Here is a 16,998-nt window from a genome sequence, read left to right as displayed (position 1 = left end):
GCCTTAAAGTAAAACATAAAGGTACAACTGAGATATAGATCTACTCACAGCAAGACGAATATCATGCAGTCACTGACAGACACAAATAAATCTCCCCAGAAGCCTGTCCTGGCAGGAGTGGGAAGTCAAGGACAACAGAGCAGGGTGGCAGAGCCCTCTACAACACCTGAAACCCGAGGGCTCACAGCTTCTGGGTCTTCGCAGGTTGCAAGTGCAACCCAGAGGGGGAAACATCCACAGGACCACAAAGCAGAGCTTGAAGGTGTGCTTGAGCCGGTAGGTACTCTAGGCTCTTCCTGAAGGCTTCGAAGAGGGGACTGATGCGGACCTCAGGCGGGATGGAGTCTCATACCCCCCTGTGCCTTTCCATTGAAGAATAGGAACTCATAAAACATATAGGCATGGAATGTGCACCATTCCAGTAGAAACGGAAATAAACACTTTTTTCGAGATGGCCTCAACCTTCCTATTTTTATGCATATATACCAACTACCTTTAGTTATTATTAAGCTGGCGCTGCGAAGCTTGTAAATCAAAAGGATAAACAGCAATGTGATCAGAAAAAGTAATGAGTGCCACAATCGGTAGGTAAACCATTGTGCATAGGTTCCTTCTACGGTTCAAGAGAAAGACTGACGTTTTTAGGGCTATTCTATTGTTGGAAAGTGGATTATTGATAGGGGCAAATGTAGGTCTGCCACTGGCAATAAGGCCACTAACACATGTTAGGACTCAGCATAGGTCTTAGAAAATTATTCCTATGCTCAACCCTTGGTAACGTGGCTGCGAGCAGACAGGCTTAACTTCAAAGACAGACATGTAAAGCATTTAAAAACACCATTTCACTAAATAGTTAAGACACAACACATATTAAAAATCCAACACCAATTTATAAAGATAGGGAATATTTTTATCTTTAATAACACCAAATCGACAAACATTCAATGTAGGGAACCGGAGATATGAATTTTCAAAGATTTTATAAAATATAGCACTAAGAAGATTATAGCACCATATTGTGATACCTGTTCGCAATAGACCGGACCAAAGTCAAAGTTTCAGTGGCTACAGCTCCCGGTCTCAGTTTCTACCTTTACACTTAGAAACTTTTCTGGAGCTTTTCTTCCAGAGGTCCTCAAAGCTCCCAGCCAGTTCGGATCTGATGAGGGTTCGCCGGCTTGACTAGTGACGAGGTCCCGGTCAACTTCCCTGGAGCGGACTTAGAAAATATTTCAAGATTGCTTCAGCGAGACAACCCAGGAATACAGGCCAACACGCGATGGAAGGCAGGCGGCTTGGCTCTCGCGGTTGCTCCCGGTCACCTTTTCTACGAGCGGACGTAGAAATTTTTCTGGAGCTTTTTCTTGCGGGGTCTCTCGATGCTCCTCATGTAGCCAGATCCGTGAGGGTTCACCGGCTTCAGATTTCTTTTAGTCACGGTCAGTGTCTGGAAGTTGAAGCTTTGGAGCTTTAAGCGGGACAAACCTGGTTGGCGTGGCCGGCTTGCGGTTGAAGGCAGGCGGCTTGGCTGGCCAGGTTGAGTCAGTCCCTTTATGGAGCTTTTTTTTCAAAGTTGCTCCAAAGTTCACCAAACTTCTTGAACTTCTTCCTGAAGTTCCCCAAGGGGTCCCAAAGTGTCTGAAACTTACTCCAAGGGTCTGGAAGCTCCAAGATGGTCCTTGAAAGTTGAGGACGTCAGTTGCCACAATCCACTGGTACAAAACCCTTACAAATCCACTGATGGTTCTCCAGGGTGTAGTTTTAATTGGTGATGTTCCAGTTGAGCTCTTTTAACCTGTAGCTTTCAGGGAGTCCACTCTTAAGTTCTTTTTCAGCAAAATAATCCACAGGGCTGTAGTTTTAGATGGTGCAGTTTTCAGAGGTCAGGCCTTAGAAATCTTTGCACAGCAAAACGTCTCAGCAGGGCACTTCTTGCTTCAGTAAGTTTCAAGCAGCAGATCTGGAGGGCTCTGCCCCTCTCTGATACTTATTCCAAGTTCTCTGGGTCATGCAGAAGGTCACTTCTGACCAATGGGAGCAGGGTTACTCCTCAAAGTTATGACCACATCCTGTAGAGTGTGGCATTATTTTGTCCCAGAGTGCATCAAATCTTCCAAATCCGTGATGGCTTATTTCCCCGCAAGGCGGTAAGAGCTGGCTAAACACACCCCTAGGATGACTAATTTACTTAGACTCTCCCCCCCTGCATCTGCTCATACCTTCTTTAATCCTACCACCTGCCTAAGGTGGGAAGTTCAGGGCTGTAAATGACAATGGTCTCTACTTTCCCCTTTGAAGAGCATAGTTTACAACTCCTCCCCCTGGCCTGGCATTCCTATGGAACAGCACACTGCCCTGCCAGCAGAGCTGGTTAACCCCAGGGGCTCTTTATCACCTCTTCAATGCAGCCTGGCTAATCCACTTAACTTTGACCAATCAGGACAGACCACTGGAAGGCTGAATTTGGACTTACAAACAGGAAAGTGTTATAACTTATTGTATGTACACTTTAGGAGAAATTCAACAATATGATATTGTTGGATTTATGAATACCATTCTGGGAAGTCTTTAAATGGCATTTCTATCCCTCTCCTATCAAGAGTTATTAATCAATAACTTCCTACCATGTTAGCCTATGTAACAGGGGATTTGCAATGGAAAAAATACCTTGGGCCATTTTTCCAGCACCAGGACTTACAAAAACATATTTTATAAGTACTTGTCTTATATCTACAGGAACCCCACCCCATGTGCAACTAGGGGAGACTTTAGGTATTCTGAATCTGTAGAAATGTCACAGAATCTCTCTCTACAGTGTTTCTAGCATCAAAGTCGAATTTGAGTAGCACTGTACCACAATGTGGGGAGTGAAATGTGAAATTTCACTTCACCCAGGCATATAAAACTCATTTTATAAGGGCGTACCTTATGAATACCTGACCCCCACCCCTGGGATACCTAAGGGAGGCCCTGGGGGTCCCTAATATGCCAAAACATTGTAGGTTATCCCTTTTTAAGTGCCGAAAACACCAAAGTCGAGTTTGGGCACAATTTACTTTTTAAAAGCAGTCCTGGCACCCAGTGCTGCTTTTAAACTGACCTCGGGCTTCAGCAGTGCACACATTCAAGTGCAAAAAGAGCTGCTGGCCTTTAAACTGCTATGCCCCAGGGTACTAGGGACTTCTAGGTAATTTTAATCCCCATGCCCTATTATATACTAGGGGCTTATAGGGGAGGTCATGCCAATCACAGGGGTACCCCACCATACCATTGTGTACCCTAGTGTATGTAGGTGTTTTAACTGTATTCTAATGTGTCTCTTTCAGCTTAGCACTGGCCTTGGGCCTGGTTAGGCAGAGCCCAGAGTCAGTCACAATCAGTTACCACCAGCATCAGTCATCAAAAGTTGGGGATGCCCAGGGCACAGGATGACTTTGCCACATCAATAATCTATGCATTTCAATGGGACATTTTATGGAATTAAGGGCTTTACTGCCCTGTGCTCGGCGGGCACAAGGCAGTAAAGCCCTTAATTCCATAAAAGGTTTATTAAACATACATTACTAAATACTTCACAGTAATTTGCAAATATGTACATTGGCGCAAATACATTTTAAGGCATGGGCAAAAGGAGCTCTGGCCCAGGGCCCCAGCCAGAGAAATATTGTGTTTAAGTTTCATGCAACATCCATAAAAAAAGAGTCATTTAGATCAGAAAAGGACCGTGCATATTCATAAGTAACAGACATTATCTGCTGTAATAATAGTGTGCTGCTGCTGTATTGCAATATTGATAACATAACTTTTTTTTCAAAGCAGGTTGAGGAGTGCAGGGTGCCTCGCTGGTCCCTGGAAGGCCAGAGCTGCTCCGCCGTCCTACAAGGCGAGCAGGGTGGCTGTGGATGCTATTATCGCTGCTAGGATTCGCACCACTTACCCAGCTATCCGCCGTGAGGGGAACGGCCGCAGGGGTGTGCACCTGGGACTCTGCCTGTGATCGCTTGACCGCCGTGAGGGAAACGGCCGAAGAGGACTCAACCTCCCAGCATTCCAGTGGCCTCTCTGGGCGCCTGCCTTAGTGGTCATCAGGCGGCGCCCGTAGGTCCTTAAAAGACACGCAAATCCTCCGCAGCGTCCCGTCCTTGCCCGTCTGTGGCCGGTTGAGGCTGGGCTGGGCCCATTCTCTTTCGCCCACTGACTTTGCCGGATGATACAGCTACTTCAGGTTTATATTGAATCAACTTGCATTACTAGGGGCATACATTTTGTTTGTGCGTATATTGTTTTATTTTTTTGGGTTGTGTGGTGTATTTTTATCTAGCATTATGAGTAAGAGAAAGGCTGAGGGCAGGTTGGCAGGGACCCTGGACGATTATTTAACAAGGGCCGAATCTGTTATTAATGATAAAATTTTAGCTGTGGAACGAAGGCTATCTTTGGATCCTGTTTCAGTATTGCCTTGTGTCGTGCCCCTAGCATTACATGATAACCCTTCAACTAGTCAATCAGGTAATTGTTCCCCGCTGGGTCTAGTAAGTGTGTCACCCAGGTCCAGGCTCTCTGTTCCCTCTTTAATTGTAAGTTCCCCTCCCAGCCCTGTCATGGTAACCACTCGGGCTAATCAACGGGTAGTGGGGACTAAAGTTAGTGAACCTCCATGCAAGAAAAGAAAAGGACGGGGTCCTCCTAAGTCAAGTGCCCCGAGGGTTGCCCCTCGAACTGTGGTGGTCCAAACTCATGTGCAACCTGTTGCCCCCGAAAGTTCCAATCCTCCGCATCCTGTGGCCCAGCAGAGTTTTGAGCCCCTGTGTTCTCTATTCAGGGATCAACTAGTGTCTCTCATTCAACCAGTTTTAAACAAACTAGACTTGGTGGTAGAAAGGCTCAATCGTATTGAAGCCTCTTTGGGAAGTGCACAGTTGATGGCTGTTCCATTACCTGTGTCGTACAATAAGGAGGGGGTTTGTCATGTTGATGAGGGGGTCCCTACTAGTCTTTTAGATGGACGATCTCAAGCAAGAAATCCACAGGTCCCCCTAATGCCCAGTGCTCATATTACCCGGCCATTGTCCCCACCTAATATTGCCAGAAGATCGTTACCTAATCAACAGATTACGGGGAATACGTCAAGATCGGTTGCCCCAAATTTAGAGGATTCTGAAGCGCCCATAAGTCTGCATCTCCCCCCAGAAGCAACACCGTGTACCGTTATTCTAGCTAGAGTCACTCCTATATCAGATAAGTCCAGAGAGCATTGGTCTAACCTTAAAAATAAAGCTCTGTACTTTCTTGGAAATAAATTTGGGGATCGTAAATCTCTTTTTGAAGAATTCAAAATGGTTAGGCGGGTATCCTGGGTTGGCCACTCCCAGAAGACCTTGGTAGGGGACTGTGTGGTGTTGAGTTTCAGATCCCCTAGATTGGTAGAACACTTACTGGAAATGGCCTCCCACCAGGCCCCATTTCAAGATGGGATTATGATTTTACCCCTTGGTTACTTCTAGAGGCCTGGAAGGGTCTTGCCCCCAACACAGCAACGTGCTTTGTCTGGTGCCCCAGTGCTGGGCTTACAGTCCTTTGCGCAAGAAAACCACTTCTCCGCCCTATCCACTCTAGAGGAAAATGACTGACTGTGGGATGGTTATAACCCCCCTTGGACTAGGGAAAGTGGGAGTTTACTGGCCTTTTGTCGGGAGATACCTGATCAAACAAACCAGCTGGTTCAAGCTGAGGAAAATCTCCCAATCCTACAATCTGTACCCGCAAACTCTCCTAGTGTATCTCCTGTCACCCAACCTATTGTGTCCGCCCAGGTGGTGAATAATTTCCTCTTGGAACATTGCCGGCTTGCTATCTAAACAGGCTGTTCCAGATTGGGTGGACTTTGTTGATCAAACAGATATTTGGTGTTTTCAGGAGACCTGGGCGGTCGATCCCGTATTTAGATTAGGGTATGTGAATTACTCTAAACCTGCCTCTAAGGGATCTAGAGGCAGGCCGGTGGGTGGCTTGTCTATCTGGGTACGCCAATGTGAGGGTATCACTGTCGGGGAATTCCCGATTGACAACCCTGACATTTTGGCTATCAGGGTCACTTCGACTAGGGGCCTTAATTTGCTGATATTTAATATCTATGCGAGGGGTCTCCCTGGAGGCAAATGCTCTCCGTCAGTTTATCTATTAGACCAACTACTCCACACTTTACAGAGTGTGGGTCACAGGGTTGTGGCTGGTGATTTTAATACCTGTTTTGAACCCCTGGGGGTGGATGATGGTAAACTGTCTGAGGCTGAGGACTCTGTATGGGGTATTCCCCAGCTGGAACTGGCTCCTATTGGGAAATGGACTCAGGCAGCCCTATATGTGAAGGGCCTGTGCCTTGAAACGGGGATGAGGGCCACTAATGGCAGAACAGTATCGGACAGGACTGGGAAGTTAACTTTTAATAATGGCAGAAGTGGAAGTAGAATTGACTATCTTTTGGTCAATTGTGAGCTGTGGCCGGCCATCGTAGATATGGCAGTGATTGATAGGCCAGAAAGTGACCACAACCCCCTGACACTGTCCATATTGGATAGTAGTTTTACTGGCCCCAGTATTGATATTGATGCCTCTGTGCATGCTCAAGTAATCCTGTCTAATGACCTGAGAAGGGTACGCTGGCCAAAGATTGCCTCTAATGCATCCGTTAGGGAAGCTATCAGGAACTTGGTAAATATAGCCATGTGTAAATTGACCTGCTGCGAGTCTGAGGATGGGCTCCTGACCATCATCTCGGGCATCCACAAAGAACTTTTTGAGGGGCTGAAAATCTTTTTTATTAAAAGTCTCCCTGTTATTGATAAGCCCAAATGTCAGAAGGATAACGCATGGTTTGACGTGGCCTGCAGAGAGTCCCGTATTGCCCTAATAGCAGCAATCAAATCCAGGCAACGGGTACTCATTAAGTCTTTTAGAGCCGCGTACAAAGCTGCCCAAAGACTAGCAAAGTCAAATTGGGATGAATCACGTTGGAGAGACTTATATGAGGCTTGTGATGGTAGGAATATGGGCCATTTTTGGCACTTGCTCAAATGGGGTAGGAACCTGCAGGACATGACTCCGGCTAATCATGTTGAACCCGATCAGTGGGTCAGATATTTTGAAAATCAGTTTAAGTCCAGGGATGCGCCAGAAGGTGGGCCACGCCTTTATATTGATGCTGAGGTTTTAGTGTTTGCCCCCAGTGAGGTTGAGGTAATTTTGAAATCTCTTCCGAGTGGCAAAGCACCGGGTCCTGCCTGCATCCCTGCTGACTTATTCAAACAGGAGCAGGATCTATGGGTCCCTTTTTTGACTACACTAGCTAATGCGTTGGCTAGAGGAGCTTCGGTTCCGGATTCTTGGTTCGGGGCAGAGATATTGCTAATCTATAAGAAAGGCGATCGCTCTGCCCCGGCCAACTACCGGCCGATTAGCCTCATAGATGCGGCTCAAAAAATTACAGCTCGTCTGTTATTGGGTCGTATTACGAGTTGGATCTCAGGAAAAGACATATTAACACCCCTACAGGCTGGGTTCCGGTCACATGTTGGAACCATTGATCAAGCGTTTAGGTTCATGCTGTTATATTGGAAAGAGGTCTATCTCGGGGGTGGTATGCTTTTTGCAGCCTTTGTGGATCTACGGTCTGCATTTGATACGGTGCCAAGGTCCAAGTTGTGGGAAGTTTTACAGGAGATGGCCATACCGGCTGAACTATTGCAACTGCTGGTCAAGTTGCATGAACACACATTTCCACAGGTTCGATGGGGCAAACCAGGGGAGGTGACTGCTAGATTTGAGGTGTCCAAAGGGGTGAGACAGGGGTGTGTACTGGCCCCCACCCTGTTCTCGCTGTTTATTAATGGAGTAATCAAATATTTCCTTAACTTCCCGACAGAAGTTGCTCGTATGAAAGTCCCCCTACTCATGTTCGCGGACGACACACTTTTAATTTCGAAAACAAGACAGGGGCTCCAGCTAGCACTGTCTAGGTTCGAGTTGTTCTGCCGTGATCATGAGTTGGAGGTTAATGTTGGGAAGACCAAGTTTATGGTCTTTCGTGATACCCGTCCAGTAAAAGCTAGGGTGGAAATGGGCGGAGTAACCTTGGAGCAGACCTCCACCTTCACTTATTTGGGGGTCTTATTCAGTGATAACCTAAGGTCGAAGCCGCAGATTGATCTCTTCAGCCTTAAGCACTCACAACTAGGTGGAGCCTTACCTAAAGAACATAGGCAATCCCTTACTAAACCTATGGCTCCCCTGATTAAAATTTACGGGTCAAAAATTCTCCCAGCAGTGATGTATGGTGCCGAATTGTGGGGGTTTAGCAATTTGGATTCCTTAAGGGTGGCACAAAATAAATTTTGAAGGACAGCAGTTGGGTTACCCCAATCCTCACCGCGTATCCCTCTTTTATATGAGCTAGGCTGTCAGCCCGTTGAGGACATGATTCGGTATAGACCGCTGGCGTTTTGGCGACGCCTGTGGACTACCCCGGAGCTGTCCTTATATGCTAAGGCTTTGTTAGAGGTAAAAGCTCTTAAGGGCTCCCTTAGAACTGGCTGGCTGTCTGAAATTAAATCTATCCTGTCGGATATGGGCATGGGTGATCTTTGGTCCAATCCAATGTCGGCTGTTTTTCCCCCCAAAAAAATCTTTCGAGATGCTTACTGACTATGGGCTTCAGGTAAGCGTCACGCCTCCCTGACTGGCAGCCCTTTGTCCGCATCTTATTTGGCTGTCAAGGACGAATCATCCCTCAAGGCATATTGGGATATTATAACAAAACAGCAGGATCGGAAATTATACCACCAATTTAGAATTGGGACCCTCCCATTACATTGTTTTACTAAAAATTGGAACATATCTGGCAACGACAAATGTCCCATATGTGTGGATCAGATTGAGTCAGTTGATCACTTTTTATTTGTATGTCCGGAGTACCACCATCCTAGAAGGCTATGGTTGCGACCTGTTTGCCGTACATTGGGTGTTAAAACTGCCCAGGCCGCTAGCAGAATATTAAAGTCTGACACCTCGACACTTGTGGTTATTGGTGTGGACAAATTTATTAGCTGGGCTTGGATTTTACGCAACCGGCGAAAGAGCTATTAACTTCTGTCCTTGTATATTGAAGCCAAGTTTATTACTCCCATGTGGTGTATGCCTTTTTTTTTATAAGATTAAGTCTTTACTGAATTATACTGTTTAATATTTTGTTATGTGTATTTATTGGCCTAACATGTTCATTATGTAAAAAAAAAAAAAAAAATGTATTCTAAATTGTATTGATGGTTTTAATGTCTTTTATGATGAAATATTCGAATAAAGACTTTTCTGACTGATAACATAACGATCCCTAAATATTACCCATAAATACATTTATAATTTGCACAAGTGTGCCTGTACACTGTCAGTGAGTGACCTGACCAAAAAGGGCATGAAAGAGCTGAAACTGGATTATATACATTCAGAGCTGTTCCGAAAAGGTGCCCCCAAAAAATGTTCTGGCCAGGGCCCCAAAAATCCTTTAGAAGGCCCTGGTGCCCGCCACTTGCCAATGTCGTCCCCTTGAGGCATGTTGCCTGTGTGCCCGAAAGACTGGAGAAAGACCCGTGGGGATATCATATATTGCAGCCGCGAGGGGGCGCCCGAACACAGTCTCTTAGTTTGGCAGAAAGAAGGAAGAAAGAACGGAAGGACATGTCTGCGGGGTCAATGTTGCTGCTGACCAGGGGTCTCCGATCGGCGTCTGCAGTGATGCATCCCGTGGTCCCAGGGACTGTAGCAGCAGGGGCCCGGGCTTTCCGTGCGGCGGGCATACTGGGCAGGGGGCCGGTCTGTGGCATCCTGCCAGGGCTCTGCAGGAGCAGAGAGTCCAGCGCACCCCTTGAAGGCTCTGGGTTCAGCACCGCCGGGGGGCAGCGGCGACACTCGTCCAGCGCCGGGGGCCGAGAGATAAAGGTCCGGCACCTGACGGGGGAGCATGCGGGTGAGTACCTGACTGGAGCTGCGGCGGAGACACTTTCAATAATAGAGACTTTCAGACCGCTACAAGTGGCCTCATGCCACGTGAAACGCTGCAACCAACGCGGCATTTTTAGTTAAACAAGGCTGTGTATTCAAGGACTTGAAATGTTGCTTTAACCGTGAACAGGCGCCTTATCATTTAGCAATAAACGTGCTTGACGAAAAGCCAAATGTGTCTGATGCTGGAACACGGAACCACTTGGCAGCAGCACACACAGGCAGCCAGAAAGAGGCGGGGGAAGTGGAAACTTACAGTAGTGGAGCAACTTTGACATGTCAGGGAAAGCAATATGATTCCAGATGTAGTTTACTGTAGAATTCAGGTAAGTAAACCTGAGGTATCGTGTCACGAGGGTCTCCAGTCTCCTTATTCAGTTCTGGTACTTAGGTCGGTCGGCATCACCCTGCACGACGAGAAAGCAGAACTTCAAGTCCCAGCATGCAAAGTGCTGTTGGCTAAAAGAAAGAATTGGAAGAAGGGGAAGTGAAGTGGTTAATTATTCGTGATTACCGGAATATGTGTCTCACTCTCTCCCACATACGTGTCGTTTTGAACTAACAAGAAAGGGCGGCTTTAGGATACTTTATCTCCTCGCCTTAAAGGCAGTGTGATTTCAAAACGTACTTCTTTAAAAATGTGTAGCAGACGTGTGCAAATTAAGGAGTTCAGACGCCTGCGTTTCTCACAGGTAGATTGCCGACAGATGCGTAGTTGAGGTGAAGCCTGCAGGCAGGAACAAATATTCTGAGGGGACACCCCCGCGTAATGACAGCATAAATGGATGGTTGGGGGAATGTGGGAATTACCTTTCTCCCCAGATTGTTTTTTTTAAAGTATACATTTTGGTTACATTGTAAAGACTTCTGTCACCAGTGTAGGCAGTGAGGGTAGGTTTAGGGGAGTGTTGTAAGGGTTCCCAGAAGGCCTGTAGGTGAGTCAACAAATGAACAGGGTAAATAAAATAAATATTACCGGACTGAATTTCATGCGGAATCTTAAATTAAAGTAAATAGCTCAAAATAACAAGAGGCAGAATCCGTGGTATAAGAGGTTTCTAATGGGCTTTATTCCATTCAAAATGGCCGACTCGAGTCGCGGCCCTCAGGTTCCGTCACCACGAAGGTTCAGGAAGTGAAGTACAATAATTTATTAACAGACATGTATTTTTATAATAAGTACATTACAATGAAACGAATGTAGAAGGCGTAACATTTGATAAGAAAAGTGACAAAACAGTGACATAATCGAAACTAGGCGTAATAAGGAATAAAAGAAACATGATTGGTTTGCATTATCAGACATAGGTGGATCTATAAGATAATACTTGGCATAGATGCGCGCGCGGCAGCATGACGTGTAATTGACGTGCAACTAGGGGGTGAAGGGGACTTGACATTTAGCTCTACATGTGGAGACGAGAAGTCTGGGGTCAAGTCATCCTAATCCCAAATCATATCTAACATCCTATGTTTAAAGAACTGTGTTATCCACAAGGGAAGAGACTCTCGGACAGAATCTATTCTATACTGACTGTGTGCGTGTACAAGCGTCTAAGTGTCTATATGAGATGCGAGGGGCAGAAAACTTTCCATGACAACAGGGCTATGAATCACTTGCAGGAGGACGGAAAGGCTGAGTCCTTTGCTTGTGAGCTAAAGGAAATGTTTACCTAAATCACTGGACAGGAATGCATCGGCTGGAGAGCAGAATAGATAATTCGAAGGTGAAATACAACTTCTTGGCAGACAGGCGAAAACTGGCCGAGGCAGGCACCGTTAGCTGCACAGGGAGTAGGACAAAGTTCATGGATACAGATGCGAGCTCAAGCTGAAGCTGTCAGAGACAGAGAGCAGGGAAAGGCTTTGAGGGCAGAATCGGGCCTACTCGCCTGAACTGTAAAAATGGAGTAACTTAGCCATATAAAGTCGGTGGCCTTTCATACTTAGGAATCGGATATCCAGCCCATTGATGGCGGATCTGACAGAGAACATGTTGACAGTAGACACACATATGTTTGCGTCTTAGAAACTGGAACTGGAGGGAACATACATGTACTTGTAACATGCATATAGAACCGTTGGGGTCCAAGATAGGGGACATAACTGATCAGGAAAATCCACATTTCCACATTCCCTCCTTGTCCCCTTCTTGCCCTTCACGAGACATCAATCTTCATCATTCCTTCGATTTGCTCATGGAGCATCATTTCTTCTTCCTTCCGGCATTTTGAACGAGAACTGTGATGTGGAATGCATGATGTGGCACACAGACCACAAATCGCTGGTCCACATTGTAGGCATAAACAACAACTGAAGAGCATAAGAAGGCCAATACCTAGGAAGGATAGAACTCTCCATCCCCAGGCTGATATCACACTCCAAAACCACCCGGACCACGTCCAAGTGCCTGGATTCTCGTGTATCTGGCTTACAATCTTATGAAGGCGTGTTATAGCTTTATATACAGATGGCGAATTTTCTGGTATGAATATACAGCAGCTGGATCCGATGACCCTACAAGCTCCGCCCCTATCGGCCAGGATGACGTCAAGGACAAGACGATTCTGGAGAACAACAATTCTCATCACTGATTGTTCCTCTGTCAGATTGCCTAGGGCGGCTATAGTCTCGTTTACTACAGCTTCAAGAGTCTTGGTGAGTCTGCGTATCAGCTTACTATTTGATATTGTACCTATATAGGGAAAGATACCTTTATTGAAATCTACATACTTGTCCCATGCTGTCTCAGTATAATCGACAACTGGGAGATCTCTTTGCTCTCTATTGTGTACTAAATGAACATTTCGATAATAATCAGGGGGAGCTAGGAAAACAGGTGGCAAAAGGAATGCGATGTAACAGGTACCATCCCAATCTAGAGGTAGACGCATATATGCCGTCTGACCACATATGAAGTAGGAATGGCGAGAAGCTCTAAATGACGATTTACCTTGATCACTATATTCTACTGTAGTAACGCATTGGCTATGGCCCATGTGTATGGAACCAACTTTTCTTACACATAATTCACCCTTAACTGGAAATACTGACATAGTGGGCAAAATTAGTTCAACTTCGGATTTGACATTCAGAATCATAAGATTAGGTGTAAAATTACCTAATTTATACACTTCATTTTCTAAATCAGTTCCTGTTCTACTGGGGTGACCCTCCTTATTAGGGTGACAGACTTTGAATAAAACTAGATTCAGATTTCCCCATATCCAATGTTGTTGATAAACTGCTGTGTCTGGGTCTATGGAATTTAATAAACTAAACCATGCTCCACAGGAGCCATTGTGTGTGAATGGATGTGGAAAGAAAGGCAGAACTCCTTTGTTATTCTGATAGGGAGGAAGTCGGCCACACACCCAACAATTGGTCGCATTACTAGTCTGATGGGAATGATGTAACATACTAATGAATGTGTTATTGCGCAGCGCAAGTCTATAAGATAATTCATGTGGCGGTAGGTCACTAAAAGAATGTTCATCAGTTATATTGAAAACACGTTTAGAAACAGGATGATATATGTGCAAAATCATACTCGTAATAATTACTAAAATACTCAATAAAAACAAAATTAATAATGTCACAATACAGTGGTTACGCAGTATTTTACAATAAGCATGTCGTTTCATTATGATTCTGGACTCTACATGATTCAGACCTAAAGGGTACATGTCGGGACAGATTCAACCGCTTCACCTTGGAGAGGACTTAAACAATCAAATCGTCCGACAGTTTAGATCTGGACCTGAGTTTCTGTTTATAGCACTGAGAGTCATTCTGTTCAACAAAAGGAAGTTTTGAATCAGTCTGTGAGGGAGTGCAGGGCACAGTGTCTATATCTGAAGGTAGTCCATGAAATTTTTTTACGTGACTGGAATGAATCCACCCTTTTCGTCCCTCGATCTTCACGGCTGTTCTTGTGGTCAACAGGACCAACTTGGGTGCTTTCCACCTGGGCTCCAATTGACTCTTCCTGTCGAAATTTCTCACAAAGACAAGATTACCCGGAACAACGTCATGGGGTTTCGCCTCAGTGTTGTCGGGAAAGGCTGCAGCTACCTGTGAACGAGAAGATTGTAGTGCAGACATCAAGGAAGCCAGGTAATCTGTCAGCATATTACAGTCAACATCAGTTATTTTACGTGGTATAGGCGTCCCCCACATATTCGGTGGTCTACCAAAGATCACCTCATACGGGGATAGCCCTGTTCTAGAGTGTGCTACCATTCTCATGTAAAAGAGTGCAACTGGTAATGCTACTATCCAGTCGACACCTTTCTCTCTACATATTTTGGACAGTCTGATTTTCAGTGTCTGGTTATGTCTTTCTACGAGACCTGCTGCCTCGGGGTGTCGGACACAGTGGAATTTCCACTGATATCCCAACAAGAGTGAGACATGTTTCATTAATTCGGATGAGAAAGGCTGACCGTTATCTGAATATACAACACGTGGTAAACCGTACCGTGGGAAGAATTCTCGAACTAGCTGCTTGGCAGTAGTCGGGGCAGTGTAATCTGATACGGGATACGCCTCTGTCCAACGGGAGAGAGCGCAGACAACTACGAGGACATATTTGAATCCTCGACAACGTTCCATCTGAATATAATCCATCTGGAGGACTTCAAAAGGATGGTCAGGAGGCTGAAATCCACCCTGCTCTACGGGAACACTCTTTCCTGGATTAAACTGACAACATATCATACAGGTACGAACTTTTTGTTTAGCTGCTGCTCGTAAATGTTTGTTGAACCAAATGTGCTGAATGCTGTCTAGCATAGCCTTCTCTCCTAAATGTGCTGGACTGTGAACTGTAGCTATAATGGCTTGAACCATGGAATCAGGGAGAAACCATACAGATTTCTCCTTCGTCATCCATCCTTGATCTGTCTGGATCCCTCCTAGTTCAGTCCACTTCTTTATTTCTTCTGCTGTGGCATGTGTCTGTATGTCAATTACGTCAAGTGCGGGATCCTTAATTGTCATACACTGTGTTGGTGTCTGAACTATTGGCTTTGTCATGTCTAATGTGCGATTCTGAGCAGTCTGTTTAGCTGTTCTGTCAGCTAAATCATTGCCTTGAGAAATGGTATCAGTAACCTTCGTGTGTGCTTTACATTTCATAATTGATATAGCAGTGGGTAGATGTATTGCGTCTAGCAAGGCATGAATGAGGGGTCCGTGCTGAATGTGGGCACCATGGGACGTTAGATAACCTCTCTCTCGCCACAGCACGCCGAAGTCGTGTACAACTCCGAATGCATAACGTGAGTCAGTGTATACATTAACTTTCTTATTTGTGGCTTGAATACAGGCTTGTGTTAGAGCAATAAGTTCTGCTGCTTGGGCTGACAGAATATCTATACAATGTGTCTCAATAACTTCAGTGTCTGTTGTGACTGCATACGCGGCCACTAAATCTCCTTTACTTGTTCTCATGCATGATCCGTCTACATACAACGTCAGGTCTGGATCTAACAATGGAACGTCTGTCAAGTCTTGTCTAGGTTTCGTCTTTATTTCAATGATTTCAACACAATCATGAGCTAGTGGGTCTGTTCCAATTACAGGTAATAGTGTAGCAGGATTCAATGTATTACATCGTCGGATCTCTATGTGTGGTTGAAACAATGTCAGTTCATAACCGGTAAGTCTTGCTATGGTCAAGTGTTGCGTTTGTGTTCGGTTCACAAGAACCTCTACTGCATGTGGTACTTGAACTGTCAATGGGTGTCCTAATACTATGGCATCGCTTTGTCTGATTGCTAAAGCTGTCGCTGCCACTGATTTCAGGCATGCAGGCAAAGCCTGAGCTACGGGATCTAATGTACTGGAAAAATAAGCACATGGCTTGCGTGATCCTGCTTGATCCTGAGTGAGTACTGACAAGGCAGTACCTTCGCGTTCTGTAACAAAGAGTGTAAAAGGTTTGCTATAACATGGTGTTGCTAAAACAGGTGCTTGACATAAAGCTTCCTTTAGGCTTTCAAAAGCTTGTGTATGTTCCTGAGTCCAAGGGAGAACAGTCGATGTGGCTGCCTCCTGTGTGGTTAACTGAATGAGTGGTTTTGCTAGAAATGCGTACTGAGGGATCCACTGCCTACAATATGAAGTGAGGCCTATAAAAGCCCGCACCTCCTTTTGTGTCTGGGGTATTGACATGTTAGCAATTAACTGGATGCGATCTGGTGTAAGCTGCCTTCCCTCCTTGGACAGCGAGTGACCAAGATAAATAACTCGCTGAACACAGAATTGCAGCTTAGAAGGGGACACCTTGTGCCCCTTGTCGGCTAGGAAATGTAAAACTGTCAGAGAAGCTTTTTCACATTCTGGCTCGCTTCTCGCGGTGATCAGCAGATCATCGACATATTGAAGCAGTGCTGTATTGACTGGCATGTGGATACTGTCAAGTTCTCGTTTCAGTGCTTGGCTGTAGATGCTGGGGCTTTCTGTAAATCCTTGGGGAGCGCGTGAGAATTTAAAGCTGCGCCCATTTAAACTGAATCCGAACAAGTATTGGCTTTCCGGATCTATTGGGACGCTGAAAAAGGCATTCTTGAGATCAATTACAGTAAAGAATGTTGCTTCGGAATCAATTGCTGTCAACAATGATGATATATCAGGGACCACAGGGAATTGTGGTACAATACACTTGTTTAGTTCACGCAAATCAATAACCAACCGGTACACTGGTGGGGCAGTAGGATCAGTTCGTTTAAGAATCGGAATTATCGGTGAATTACATACATTGGAGTCTGTTTCTACAACTACTCCCTGGGCAATTAGCTCATCAATGATTTTCAACAAAGCCACTACAGCATCATGCGGTAACTTGTATTGTCGCATTCGTGGTAGTACCACTCCTGCTTTCAATGTAACTCGATAGGGTGTAATGTTCATGCAGCCAACATCCGTAGGGCCTTGTGCCCA

At 45.4% G+C, this 16,998-nt stretch overlaps 1 protein-coding gene across 2 annotated transcripts in view; it reads left to right on the top strand.

Annotated features, from left to right (window-relative positions):
• Positions 1–9,671: 9,671 nt before the first annotated feature.
• The window catches only part of LOC146834958 (enoyl-CoA hydratase domain-containing protein 2, mitochondrial-like), a 217,090-nt gene continuing 209,763 nt past the window's right edge, over positions 9,672–16,998 (top strand). Inside the window, exon 1 of one of the 2 annotated variants that reach the window (XM_085602601.1) lies at positions 9,672–10,018. In XM_085602601.1, coding sequence (XP_085458727.1) covers positions 9,730–10,018 — 289 coding nt within the window. In that variant the 5' untranslated portion in view covers positions 9,672–9,729. The remainder of the gene's footprint in view (positions 10,019–16,998) is intronic. The other variant, XM_085602600.1, reaches the window with a different exon arrangement.

Source organism: Triturus cristatus, chromosome 4_2, assembly GCF_964204655.1.
Source record: "Triturus cristatus chromosome 4_2, aTriCri1.1, whole genome shotgun sequence".
Taxonomy (NCBI): Eukaryota; Metazoa; Chordata; class Amphibia; order Caudata; family Salamandridae; genus Triturus; species Triturus cristatus.
The sequence above is the reverse complement of the archived record's forward strand: the minus strand, read 5'-3'. Positions and strand labels throughout refer to the sequence as shown.